The sequence below is a fragment of the Harmonia axyridis genome, chromosome 2 (assembly GCF_914767665.1).
Source record: "Harmonia axyridis chromosome 2, icHarAxyr1.1, whole genome shotgun sequence".
NCBI lineage: Eukaryota > Metazoa > Arthropoda > Insecta > Coleoptera > Coccinellidae > Harmonia > Harmonia axyridis.
The window spans coordinates 24,666,178-24,681,710 of record NC_059502.1 but is presented as its reverse complement, the minus strand read 5'-3'; the positions used below and the strand labels follow the sequence as shown (position 1 = coordinate 24,681,710).

At 34.7% G+C, this 15,533-nt stretch overlaps 1 protein-coding gene across 1 annotated transcript in view; it reads right to left on the bottom strand.

Moving 5' to 3' along the window:
* Nucleotides 1–15,533, bottom strand: part of LOC123672253 (zinc finger protein 729-like) — a 74,879-nt gene that overhangs the window by 31,952 nt on the left and 27,394 nt on the right. The window contains exon 4 of the mRNA XM_045606282.1: nt 4,872–5,933. Within this exon, the coding sequence (XP_045462238.1) occupies nt 4,872–5,933 (1,062 nt within the window). The remainder of the gene's footprint in view (nt 1–4,871; nt 5,934–15,533) is intronic.

Genomic DNA, 15,533 nt, shown 5'->3' with positions numbered 1-15,533 from the left:
AAAAATTCAAGGACTACCAGTCATATTTCAAACACCATAACGAGAATTATATTTCGCTCAACATTCCTGGAACTAGAATATCTCGAAACACTACACGTGGAACAAAAATAAACGGAAACTAGACTTCTTGGAATCAATAAAAATTTATAAACATAGCAGTAATAACCAGACTATAAACATTCTCAACGAACATACGGGCCTGTAATATTGAACACTATTGGAAGTTCTTTAAATTACAAACCCAACCTCAGAGGAGGAAAACATCTACACAAGCGACATACCAATAAATCAAGGTACGTTCGGATTACCAAGGAAGGGCAACAAAAAAAAATTTTTTTTTGGTGCCTGGGATTTTAGAGCTGATATTAACTATATTTGGGATGCTGAATCTGTCCATGCAGTCCATTTTTCTCTATCACCTTCTATATACTTCTACAGATACATCAACTTATCTACCAATATGGGTTTCATTCCAGATATTATTTATGAGAGTTCTAGAATTTTTATTTATTAGGTAGGTACAATGGTTGTACCTACAGACCTATCAGTCTGTAATTGAGTGAATTCCAGATAAATCTATAAATTGTGAAACTATTGCCTATCAGGTACCTGAACAGACCCTTTTAATCCCTTAACTCGGGTAAGTAAAAGAAAAAATTATACCTCCGTTTCATATAAAGTTAATGAAGCTTAATGAAGCAATTTGTACCTAAAGGCTCTTGATGAAAATGGGTCATGTTTTGCATTATAGGGGTAAAAATGAATCATTTGAGCACGGTAAAACTCAAAGCAGGGATATTTGACGCCCCACAAATAAGACAATTGATTAAGGACCCTGCCTTCATACATTCAATGAATCAAGTTGAACGAGAAGCTTGGACATCATTTGTTGCAGTTATAAAAAAAAACATGAAGCTCAAAATTATCTATGTTATGAAATGGTTACAAATACTTAATAGTTTCAAATCCCTAGGGTGCAATATGAGTATCAAAATACACTATTCACACAGCCACAGCCTTTACACAGGTAAAGAGAATAAAAAAAGCTCGATAAATCTCTGAAAATTGGAATATATAAATCAATTAATAGACCTTCTATCACATATTGAACAAAAAGAAATTGAAATTACTGGAAATAATACAAAATGAAACACTAAGAGAAGACTGGTACATAAGAAATAACAATCCCCAAAACCAGATGATTATATTAAAACATAAGCAAAGTATTCGACGAAATCGAATTACATGAAAACAAAGGTTGAGAAAAGTATTAAAATATGACAGTAAAGAAGAAAAATTAAACGACTGAAACCCAAGCTTCAAGAGCAATATAAGCAAGCGACACTTCGCAAATTGAAAAATAAAAATTACTCCGGAATATCATAATCGAAGATAGCAGAAAGAGAAAACGAAATTCTAAAACATACAAATACACAATGAAACAGGAGATATACCCAGTTTAAAAATGTAGCAAAGCTACGAAACTGCGTTCATTGTACTATAACATAATAAAGTTGTAATGAATTACGTAGTAAAGGACTACTTTCTTTCAATATTTGAAAGAATAGAGGAGCTATGCTCGAGCATTCGCAATCATTGCGATCGTACGTTTCCGCCATCTTTGCAAATGAAATAGCCAAACCCTTCGGGATATGGTAGAATTAGAAATTCACATGGTAGAATTAGGAATTCACGTGTTCGAATTAACTCATACCTATTCATATATATTAAAGGTCAGTTTTTTTTTGGAAATCATTGAAGAACTTGATATCTTTGGCAGGAATCATGTTTCTCCATAGAGGACCTCAATCAGCAGTATGAACAATCGATGCATACTAGATTTGGTTTAAATACTTGAGTGATTTTTACCACCCTATAAAATTTAATGGTTAATTTTTTGGCGGTGATGCAATGCTGTTATTTGATCAGCATCACAAGTTCTACAAAATATAAATAATTTGAAAAATTTCATCGAAATCCAATTTCCCTTTGATGCGGTGCGTGGTCCTTTGAAAGTTTATGAAAACAAAAAGGGGCAGATAAAAATGCGCAGGTAAATTGGAAGTCATTCGATTCGGAAGATATTCAACAATGGAAAAAGTTTATATCCCTTTGTTCATTCAAAGGAATTCTGGGAACAATAATAGTAATTTACGTAACAAGTCCGGAAAATAGGGTTTTTTTGGACGAATAGACAAAATTCCAGGACGAGCGTAAGCGAGTCCTGGAAGTCTGCGAGTCCAAAAAAACCATTTTCGGGCGTGTTACGTACAATGTTTTTTCGGCAACCGTGTAGAATAACACTAACGCCGCTGCTCTCCATATTTTATTGCGATTGCGATCAAAAAACATGTTTTTTGACAACTAATTTCATTTGAACTGTCAGCCGTTATCTCGGTTGCTATAGTAATGATCAACTGCATTTATTAAAAATATACCTACCAATGAGATTTTCATATTCACAATGACACGAACGACGTGATTCTTTTCCGGCCTAGTCCGGGAAGTATGTACTTTCCGGACTAGACCGGGAAATGCTACTTTCAAAGAGAAAAAGCGTCCGGGAAGTAAGCACTTCCCGGACGGGTGCCGAAAAAAGCATATTTTGTATCGGTATTATTTACAAGTTTTAGAATTAGAATCTCTCGAAAGAAATAATTGTAAGTGCCGAAATATTCTTTTGAATAAACAAATAGATGCTAACTCATTTGTATTGTTGAATATCTTCAGAAAGTTTAGAAATCCCAGGCGGCAAACTTCTAATTCACCAGTAAATTTCAGTTTTCAAGAATTTTCTGTTAACTTTGGAATTAAACTAACATAACCGTAATAATAATAAACAGGATGGTCCAACAAAAAATTAACACCTCGATTTCAAAATGAAACTGTGGAAAATCGCTCGGACCCGTTAATTTCTGATTTTCTGATACAAGTTTTCAGCATGTTTTATCCCCGTAACTGGAAAACCCGAACAGGGGTTAATTTTGATTTGGAATGAGTGGTGTTGCGATAACTAATTTTGAAGATCGTATCGAGTAGGTACTATCTGACTCTGAAATTCCGCTTCAAAATATCCATCGATTATGAAGTGAGTAAGTAGTACTCTTCCATTTTTTTCTTCTCGTTATCCATGAAAATTTTGAAGCGAATTTTCAGGATAGTACTCGATAAGATCTTCAAAATGAGGTATCACAATACCCCTCATCCCTATTCAAAATCAAGGGGTTGTACTCACCCCCGTTAGGGGGTTGCAGTTACGGGGATGCGAAGAGCGAAAAAGTTGTTCTCCCTCCAATCAAAAATTGACGGGTCCGATAGATTTTCCACATTTTCATTTTGAACCCAAAAAAATGGGGTGTTAAGTTTCCGTTGGACTACACACATCTATCCTCTTATCCACTAATTTGAAGCATAGACAGAGAATTACATTATTCGACGTCTATATTCATCCATCCATACTAGCAAAAAATTGTTACAAATTTAATTTCTTATGTTACATTTCAACTACTATTCGTTACGGGTTCCGATGTTGCCACATTTATCTGAAACGACAGTCAGCAGCATTCGCAGCGCCTTGCGAACGGTCAAGTAGTCAACAATTCCATTTTCTCTTAAGAAATCAGAAAGTAATCATCATGTTTAAATTTTTAATCAATGTCTAGGCAAATGGTGCAACTGGCCATTAACCGTTTAATCTATAAGATACCTACAATTAGATATATGGGAGGGTAGTGTCCCCTCCTCCTAAATCGATACTCAGAATCTTTATATGGAAAGCCTGAGCTAACATTTCCAGAAAAAATTAGTATTACACTATAATTTTTTCACAGTTTTTTCTGAACTCTCAATTCAAATCAAAACCAAGTCGTATGGTAGTTCAAAAATCAAAAGTAGACATTCAGCATTGCATCCATAATCTCGTTATCAAATTCCTCACGCACTGGCTGAATACTCGGAAGACAGGCGAGAAAAATATTTCAATCGAAAAGTTGGACTATACTTATTTTATTTTCACCCAAAGTCACTGAGCTGAAACTTAAAAGCTATAACAATATACTACTGTTGCAAAACTGTCGAAAGCCTAATGAATTAATAATAAATGCTAAAAATAGAATAATTGAACCCTGAAAATCATTCAGGAAAACTTGACCTAAAAAAAATAATGATATTAGCATGTCAACGAAATGATCGAATACCATAGGATGTACTGAAAAGGAATTTGTGTAAAAAAAAATTGAGAAAGTAATATCAACAATAGTTGATTTCACTGCAATTTTATTTTTAGTTTGAAAAAGCGATATTTTTTATGAACATAATTATTCAAAATATACCATAATACTTTGCAGACAGCGATTTTAGCTAATGACTTCGAGACTAATAAGGAACTAATAAGGAAAATTTCGTAAGGTCATTAAACAATATAATATGCACCATAGAAATCGAAAGATGCATGAAAGTACTCATTATAATAGTGAAAAAATTGACAAAAAAAAGTTTAATAATATTTACAATAGTAACTAATTAGTATTGATTCGAAGAAAATATCCAGCCAATAAAATAATGAGAATTAACGATTCGAATAAACTCAACTTTATTTGGGAAAACAGAAATACATAAACTTCTAAACCAAAATCAACTACTCATAAATCATATATATGAATGAAATTCAATTCACAATTTTTCAAAACAACCAATAAAATCTATCATAAATACTTTCTGCGGTAAAAGTCTATGCTTGTCACCAACTCCAATAAGTCCCTATATTGAACAAAAAAACATTGTCATTAATGCTAAAACTCGTTCAACAAGTTGGAGAAACGCGCAATCAAAAAACCGCAATAACATCGAACTGGAATGTATCACATTATGGAATAATCACCACTTGACAGTTTTTCATGTGGCTGTCCATCACACCTTTGGAAATGAAGCCTCTGCCACACAATCTGCAAACATAAGGCCTTTCACCAGTATGTGTTCTCTCGTGAATACGGAGAGGAGACCTTTGAGAAAAGCCCTTTCCGCAGTAACCACAGATATAAGGTTTCTCCCCAGTATGGACTCTCTCATGCTCCTTTAACTGCTCCTTCCTCGAGAAGTTTTTCGAGCAGATCTCGCATCCATAGGGCTTGAAGCCTGTATGGATCCTCCGGTGGAACTTGAGCTTCTCCTTGCTGGACAGGCTCTTGCCACAGATATCGCAAAGGACGGAAACCTGAGGACCAGGCAGCTCGTGCTTTGCCCTCTGATGACGTTTCAGACCCGAAGCTGACGTGTAGTGTTTGCTGCAGATCTGACAATCGTACTTGACCAACGGCATGCCTGTCATTATTTCCCAATGCTGAGACCGCCTATGCGAGGTCAAGAACCAGGAGAACATGAAGTGCTTTCCACAGATCTCGCATTGGAATGGTTTCTCTCCTGTATGGAAATATTTATGTTCGACAGCATGAGTGCTGACGGTGAAAGCCTTGTTGCAGATCTCACATTTGTACTTGCTGGTACCCTCGTGGGCTCTGATGTGCATTTCTGTGTGGTACTTCGACAAGCTGCGAAATCCGCACAGATGACAGGAATATTTTTTGTCGTCATTGTGCTGTATGGAATGGAAAGCGAACATAATGCTGTTTTTATACGTCACGTCGCAAATGTCGCAGTGGACAGGATTCACAGCATCCCTGATTCCATCGTCGCACTTCTTCGACAATTCCTTCTTCAACAGGCTCCCCTTGTCCTTCTTCTTTGGTTTTTTCGATTTGCCCGTAGGCTTATAATCGCTATCATCGGAATTTACGTCGGACACTTGGCACGTAATATTATCGTCGTACTCAACTTTGACCTCTGCCATTTCTTGTTCCTCATCCGATTTGATCTCTTCTTTTATATATTTCGATATTTCTATCTCTTCATCGACGCTTTTCGTCCGATCTTGCGATCTGAAATGAGCCAGTGTTAATAAAATACGATCTGTTCAGATCGACTTCATACCTAGCTATGATACGTCCACTTATACTGCAAATTTTTTTTTGGATCAGACCATCATACACACCACAAAAGTTTTTCATTCAAAATAAAAATCTGAAACCTTCCATTCCTCATACATTCAAATACAAACACAAATAATTTCGGAATATTATATTTTTCAATAATATTTTTCATGTTTTTCCAAGTGTTTTCAATATCAAGAGCAAAGCTTATACTCCTGAGTAGTCATTTGTAACATTCAAATATGCTCAAATAAAAACAAAGAAGTAAATAATAACTTTATTTTATTAATCATATCTACACTCCATATTTTTCATCCCCAATCTTATAATATGGTTAAATCATATAGTACAATGTTACCATCATTATATAGTCAACTGAAAATTTGCAAACAAAGTAAAAACGAAAAACTTTACTCCATTTTAGAAATATATGATTGTTTCGGTATTTATCTGAAGGAAATTGATCTTGAGAATACGAATAAAAACGATATTATTCATGATCTCTTGTAGAAATAATATATTTAATTTGCACAGCCACATCAATGGAAACTAAACTGATGGCTTCTACTCCCTATTTAGAACATACACAATCTGTTTAAAACTGAAAAATTATCCGATAAATAGAACTTTTGACCAATGATTAATATTGTATTAACCATAATTTTTTATTCGAAACTTCCAATTTATAAGGTGAATTTTTGGTCAACAAAACTTATAATTTAATTTTAAGTAGGTAATGTTCCTGAAACAAACTTTAGAAATCTTGTTTTTTTTTTGTACAATGCAATTGAAATGCGATCGCAGTAAATAATGATAATGGAATTAAATGGTGAGTAGGGAAAATATTGCTTGACATTGCCTAGACATTGTTTTGTCTAGTTATAAACGTTGTAAGTGTTTTTTTTATCAGTAGTTTTAGTATCATGATATAGGATCCAAATTTTCGTAAATTCTTTTCAATGTCTACTCCTAATGTGCAAAGTTAAAGCTCCTCTACTAACGAAAGCTTGGTCGCAAAAATCACATTGGTATGGCCTTTCTCCTGTATGGTACCTCATATGGGTCTTGAACGAACTTCTCTGAGTAAAAGATTTCCCGCAATCTTGACATTTATAAGGCCTTTCGCCTGAGTGGGTCCTTAGATGAAGGTTCAAGGTTGTTTTCAAGGCGAATTTTTTGTCGCACTGGGGACATTCAACTGGTTTCAATCCCTTATGTATCAATATGTGGTCTCTTAAACTTCTCTTCGAGTTGACCCTTTTCCCACAGTGATCGCATATATACCTTTGACCACCGTTCTTGTGGATTCTCATGTGATGATGTTTCAGGTATTTCTCCTGCAGGAAGGTCTTATTGCACAGTTCGCACTTGTACTTAGGGTTGGTCTCATAGCCTTCTTCGTGCCTGGCCCGATGACTCTGCAAAGCTGCCTTATCATAACAAGGTCTATCGCAAATATCACAAATGTGTATGCTGCGACCATGCTTAGAACCCACGTGGTTCTGGTACTCCTGTTTTGTAACGAACCCAGCTCCACAAAATTCACAAGTTGCTACGTATTCCTTCAAGTGTCGCTTAATATGAGTGCTGAGTGAACCCTTTGATTTTAAGACTTTCAGGCAGAAATCACATTGGTAGGAGTTGGTGTTGTTATGTATTCTATTGTGTACGGTAACTTCGTACTTTCTTTTGAATTTCTTTTGGCAAATACCACATTCGAAGGGCCGTTCTTGACTATGAGCCAAGAGGTGCTTCTTCAGTCGAATTTTTTTGTGAAATCCCTTTGAACACTGCGGGCAGCTGAAGGGAAAAACGCTTTGATCTTCTTCGATCTTCACTTCGCACTTAACATCTGGGTTCTCATTGTAGGCCCTGAAAATAAAGTGTTATATTGAAGTGAAATTGATGAAGGGGGATTTTGAGGAGGTTCTGTGTCTTACCTATATATAAAGCTAAATTACACTCCTTTAACGATATGTTTAATTATATGAAATAAAAAGAGGGAAAACCTCAGTGTACACAATGAAATAATTTTACTTACATGTACAGAGAAACATATTATCATCAAATATAAAGGTATCCATAATAGATTGAAAATAGTGAGAACGTAGGAAAAAATAAAACATTTATTCAGGAAAAACTTGTTTAATTTCAGCATTTGCGTCATAAAATTTTCAAATGCAACAGAAATAATTAATTGTATTTAACGGAAACAATAAATTATAGTTGAGACATCAATAACAATAATCGTCAATGAATACAGTGATGATGTAATTAAAAAACCTTTCGAATATCTTAGCTTTCAAATTCTATTTTTACTATATTGATTGTATCCAGATCTGAATTCAGAATCTTTCGGAATATCATTAGATAATATCACAGAAACCAAAAGGAATTGATTTGGAAGAAAAAAGTATATATTTCTATACAAGTGAGATTCAAAGTGCAAATCTGATTGTTAAGATCTCAAGAATGATCAATATGCTCATCATAACAACTTTAAACTAACATAACAATATCGTTCTTACTGCATTGCAATGCTGGAATATCTGATTATGCATTTCATGCAGATTATGATTTTCCATAAGTAGAGAAGCTACCTACTTCAACTTTTCGATGTTCGAAATAAATTCCAGATCAACGCCTCCAACATCGTGGGTTTTGTAGTGAGCCATAAGATGACTTTTGGTGGTAAAATTTTTGCCACACTCACACTTGTAAGGTTTATGACCGGTATGTGTTCTGATGTGGACGGTTAAAGAAGTTTTCTGGGTGAAACTTTTTCCGCAAGTCTGACAACAATATGGCTTGTTCACGCTGTGTATTCTCTGATGAACCTTCAAATATTCGCTTGAAGCGAACGCTGAATTACATACGTTGCAAATATAATCTTTAACGCCCGTATGCATTTTAGTGTGAGTCTCGAGGATTTTTTTACTACTGACCGATTTTCCGCAAATGTTGCATATGTATTTCCTGACCCTGCTGTGTATGGTCATGTGTGCATTAAGGTTTCTTGATGTCAAAAAGCGGCTTCCACAAATTTCACAAACATGCTGCCTTTCTTGGCCGTAGTTCTCCTCGTGTGTAGCTTTATGTTCTTTAAGACTTGAAGATGTGGACAGTGATTGTCCGCAAATATCACAGATATACTTCTCGCCATCGTGGTGTATCCTTCTATGGTTATCGTACAGGTTCTTCCTGACAAAACCAATACCGCAGTCTTTACAATAAGCAACATACTCCCCCAAATGTTTCCTCCTATGCGTTATAAGATGCGATTTGTGAATGAACATAGCGGAACAAATGTCGCACTGAAATCCTGGCTTGTTGTGCACCCTCTCGTGAGCAGTTAAATCACATTTATGCCTAAATTTCTTACCGCAGACACCACACCCGAAAGATTTCACGTCGGTATGTGTCCCCAAATGTTTCTTCAAAATTTTCTTCGTGGTATAGCACCTGTTGCAAATCTCGCACTTAAAGTTGGCCTCTTTCTTCTTATCATTCTGCATTTTGTTGTCGATTTGTACTTCCATAGGTTGATCGAAAGTTGTACCGGTGTTAATCAAACTTTCGAGCTGTTGGCTGGCTGCGATGTTTTGCAAGATGGCAGTGCATTCTTCTTCTGTCGTTAACATCCTCAACAGCTCCGTGTCGGTTGGACTAAAACGATCTACTGAACTCTGAAGAAGATCATGATGAAGTTGGTGGTCTTGTTTGAGCTCTGGTATGTAGCAAAACTCATCTTGTAGGTTGAAGTTCGAGTAGGATTCGTCTCGATAAAAACATCTAAAAGGAAATTTAAGATAGTTAGATGTAATCTTTTAGAATGAAACACATCAATCCTTACGATATTGGTTTCTATAATCCATTGTAGGGCAGTGTCCTCTTGATAAACTCTTTATGAGTTAAACAGTAAACATCTAATGAATATTGTGTAGAAGGTCAAAATATATCGTGAGAGTAAGAGAACAAAACACGGAATCTCCTAATCGTGCATTGGCAATAATAAAATGAGATATATCGTCCTCAGGCCATCTTAGTATGAGGCTTTAGATCCAGTTATTTTATTCGCTGAAGAACATAGCAAAACAGATTTTACAATGATATTCGGTAGGCACTTATTTCAGATAAGAAAATCAGAAATTTAAAGATAAAAGAAGGTGTTTCTTCTAAGAAAATTGAAAATATTTGAAATGAGCTGATAAAGTCAAATATTTGAAATGAGCTATAAAGTCAATCCTTTTAGAGAACATCAGGGTTTTCGAGTTCACAAAAGATTGTAGGCCATATACCATAAGTGATTGTGAAAGGAAACGTTCTGACTTCACAAAATTATCTGAAAGCACTAACTTATAAGAATGATACTTTAATTACCTACTGCCGATCTTCAGGTCTACAAGTTTTCACATATAGTTATATCTCTGACTTCTCAACTAGAAAACGGTTCACATCATTATCGATCTGTAGATTCTAATACATTAGAATTGGCAATATTGATGTGACTTGATGTGAAATCAATAATTAAAAAAAACAATAAATCAAACATATATTAATAAAAATAACAATTTTACTCATGGGAGTCTACAATATATTCAACTTTCATTTTATGTGTTGCGATATGCCGTTTGAAATAATATTCATCAGCAAACGTCCTAGAACAAAAATCGCATTTATGCCTAATCCCCATATGCCTGTTCTTGTAATGGTTCCTATACTCCCTCACGGTATAAAAACCTTTGTTACATTCCTCACATCTATGTCGAAACTGATCCAGGTGACGGAGCATATGCTCCTTGACGTTTTTCTCATACATGAAAGTGCGAAAGCAAAAATTACAGATAGCCCTATCTGTATGTTCTTCCACGTAGTGCATGTAGAATTCGCTGTTTTTCGAGAAGGTTTCCGTGCATACGTCACAGTTATTAATATAGCATTTTCCCTTTTCAACATGTCTGGAAAAAGAGAACTTGTTGATGAACAGCTGTTCGCACCGTAAGCACTTGTAATGAGGTATATCTATCTCGTCGTTAGGCTGTATGTATAAAAAGTTTGTAGAGGTAAAATCGGGCAACTCATGTCTCCGCTTTAACACGTTGGTTCTAGATTTCGGAGTAGTCTGGGATTTTTTAACAGGCGGGCTATTTGTTGATACGGTGTTACTTGTTTCATCCTCCTGAAGCATGTAGCCATGCTCCAACTTCAAAATTCTGACAGTTTCCGATAGATCAGTTTTTTCTGTATCGCACTGTTGTTCCTCAATGACAATCTCATTGACGCATTGGTTATCGTCCAAGACGTAGAAAAGTTCGTTTGAATCCATGATCGTCTGGTTAGGAATCTTTACCAGTTGACCATTATAATCGAGGACGATCTCTTCTTCTTCTTCCTGTGATGCGTGGTATTTTTCCGTGTGCTCATAGAGACTTGATATGGTCTTGAAACTCTCCGTGCATTTACAGCATATAAACTTTTTACCACATTGGCTCATGTGATGAGCGAAGTAATCTTCTTTGGTTGGGAATATTCGAGTACAAACGTCACATTTGTAATTTGACTCTGGTTGGATGTAAGTTGTTGGGTCGTATATCTCGTATCTGGAAATGGTTAAAGTTATCAAACAAGAAAGTGCCTAATGGGAGGAAATAACAAAAGCATAAGGAAAATCAAAAAAAGAATAACATAGAATACGTCTCGGTACGAACAAAAACTTGCCTGATCTTCGTCTTTTCGTTATTTCTTGGTGTTCCTTCGGTCGACTGCAACATCCAGGAAATATAATAATGAGGGAAAAATGGATAACAAATATCTGCAGAAAATAAGTCGCGAAATTCAATAAAACTGACCTCAGACCAACAACCTTATAACACATCTTCTGCGAATCATTAAGACAAATGTTAGTTTTTAACGAATCATTAATTATGACTTTAATTTTTTTAGCATGATGAATGCTAATTGGTAAAATATTTTCGTCAATAAGGTATTTGTTTTACTTTGACACGCAGCAAATCTGGAACAATTTAACCAAACATAAAAGAATCAAAAGGTTAGAGATCAACACAATTGTTGGTATCCCACCTTGTTGGATTGAAGATGTTGGTTAGAAATTCTTTTTCCAAAAAAAAAAGTGATCAGTCCCTGCTGTTTCTATGTAACATTTTCTAATTAAATAAAAAATAGAATAAATGATAATAAAATACCCAAAAAATAATCAATAGATAAGAATTTCAAGACACATACCTTGAGAAAATAATAGTTAGCTCCCATTATTAATACAATAACAATACATCAAATTGATAGCCTAACTTATATGAACTATTTATGTATAGAAGAAGTCTGCAAAGTTAATGTGTAGCTCTTGATAATACTATTTTTCAATATTCCTGTCCGAGTTGTACAAACACTAAGATCATTTGCCTCTCCAATGAAAAAAGGAGATACTGTCATTTCTCCAAAAAACGAAAGTTAATAAATATTTGAAGCGAGTTAAAATTTTATTGCACAATTCATTTCAATGGAAAAAAACCCATTGAAACATAGTAAATTTTGGTAATCGAACGATATCAACAAATTCTAAATAAACTAAATCATTTTTGTAAACAATTTTTCATTAGGTACTAGAATTTTCGAACCTCTGTCACATCAACATTCAACACACTCCATGAGAAAAAATACAAATTAATTAAAGAACGTTAATTTTCATTCATGACTGTAATATGAAAGTTATTATTATCATTCTTAGGAATAATGAATCGAAAATGAAAAAAGTTCTAGTTAGGTTTATGCCGTGTTTGTGAAAGACGCACTTTATATAAAGTTTCAGAGTTACAACCATCTGAAATAGCCAAATAATTCAAAGAATACCGATTCAATCGAATTGATCCTAGTAGTTAACTGTATAATGTCGACACAAAGAATTATACAAATAATTTGAAGGATGAAGCAACGAAAATTTTTGTGTCAACCTAAAAAGCAATGAATAAATGAATTAAAAAATTTCTTTTCCATAGCTCCTTCATCAGAAGGAGAAATGAGGTTTTTTAAATATCAAGCAGATATCAGCTTGACATCTTAAACATCAACGAAGCGATCAACCTCACAACTTAAAAATTAAAGTAATCACAACAAGGTTTTGTTGACTTTAGAGAGAGAAAAAACATTACTTAAAAACTGCTTTTATTTTATACTGCTTTAAAAAACTATCTACTTTTACTCTATAGTACGTAATATTAAGGAGAGATTCCATGAGTCCTGAGATGCTTCTTCATCAACGTCCTCGTCACAAAACCCTTCTGGCAGACATCACACACGTAAGGTCTTTCACCTGAGTGATACCTCATATGAACAGTAAGGGTGCTCTTCTGGGTGAAGCTCTTGTAGCAAAGCTCACACGTATACGGCTTGTCCTTCGAATGGACCCTCTCATGGACTGCCAGAAACTTTCTGGCAGAGAAGTTTCTACCACATTGGAAACATTGGTAAGGTCTAATGCCGCTGTGGGTCTTCATGTGCTGCTCTAAACTGAGTGAGGATGGAAGATCTTGCGAGCAGACACCGCAAGTGTACCTTTTATCTCTGTGTCTGATACTTCTGTGCTTTCCCAGACCTTTCCTGGTGGTGAAACGTCTAGCACAAAATTCGCAACCATAACCTTCACCTGGACCAACTGGATCGCGCAGATGCTTGCCATTCTGTTCAGGCGTAGGCTTGGCTTGAGGTCGTTTCACCTCCACAGAAACCTCGTGGCAAGATTTGAAATGGTACAAGAACTCGCAGTTATAGGAGAACCTCTCTTCGCATTCCGGACATTTGAGTTTTATCAGACAGTCGTCTTCCTGTTCAGTCTTTGACTCGCAGTCATTCTCTTCGTCGGAATCTAAAATCTCTTCGATTTCATGCGGACTTCCTGTGTTTTCGTTAAAATGATTTCTTCTCGATCTGAAACAATATTGTCAACTGAAGTTCTGTATTGTTTCGTTTCACACACACCTACTTGACTACCAAGACAATCATGCTGAGCTCAAGAAAGTAGAAGCGTTCTAAGAGACACAAATTTCCTGTAAACTGGCAACACTAAAATTTATTTCTCAAAGTGAGCGATACCTAAAAAATACTAAAAGCATTATGTCAATGATATTCCCTGCGTATTCTCCATCGACTACTCAAGGCACAAATTCATTTATAGGAAAATGTTGATACCTAATTAAGATTTTTCGTTATTTTTGTGCATATTCTAGTGAAGATTGGCCAACCATAAGAATAAAACACCACCCGTTCTATGTAAGAAGAAGGAGAACCTTTATCTGTAATCATCATACAAAGTTCTCAATTTCACGATTATACAATTTCTTGAATTTCCAATTTTAAACCAATTTTTTTTCGAATAGCTTTGAAATTATCCGTAAAAAAATCTGGACTGCATATGGCGGATAGAAGGAATTTTCTATTCAATGCTAAATGGTACACAATCCTAAATGTATTGCCTGCAATATCCAAAAAAGTTGAGAAATGTTTTTCCTTTAAAGATTGCAAATTATTTTTAGATAAATAAATAAAGATTTAAATTTGAAATTCTATTTCAAGTAATTTTTCTATAACCTCATCGTTCAAGATGATAGAGAAAATAGTGCAAAAGGAATTGGATGTTTTTCTTCTGAAAAATCAGAATGCGTTTCATTGGAAACAATAAACCTAAACTTATACCGCTAGGACAAATACTGAAAGCTGTGACCGTTTGGTGTTATTATTGTTTTCTGTTATATACCTTATTATTTCATATTGAATATAAAGTGAAACGAAATCACAGCCTTGCTATTTCTTTCGAAGTAATTTTAGTCTTGAAAATTTAGAATCACGAAAATGTTGTAGGGTTTCTTAAATATAACCATAGAACCAGTATTTCCATAAAATAAAAGAAGAATGAAGGAAGACCGTCAAGGACAGCATTCTTCAAATGAGGTTATTCAGAAAAAACCTGTCTTCGAAAAAAATTTACCATTTTATTCAACAATAAAATTTTTAAATATCACAAAAACCTGAAATCTCATACGAATAAAATAATAAAAATTATATCACACCTATTCAGTCTTACAGTCCGATTATAAACATGATTTCAAAATTTGTGAAATGATAATAATATAACGAAATAGAAATAAAACATAATTCAATGTACATAAAGAATCCTATCAGGTACAGTCATTATCCAACATTTATGCCACGTCGGTATAACTATGGATATCTTTTTCACTGTCCAGCCTTCTACATTACTAATTATGACAGCTGCACAATCGCAAACCAACTGGAAACAAATATCGATCCATAAAAAACTAGGTTAATGTCACAATATATGTACAATGAATTATCAACGTATACTATATATTTTCCATAATAAATCTGTTTTTTCATTCTGCTGTGATTGTTCGGGTCCATTTTATAAGTAGTACGTTTATTTCTTCTTAGACGTTTGTTGGTTGTTTAGTTTAAATTAGATGATTGGGCAGTCCTAGTTTTTATAATAATTTATAAAGTTTTCCAAGATCTACGATA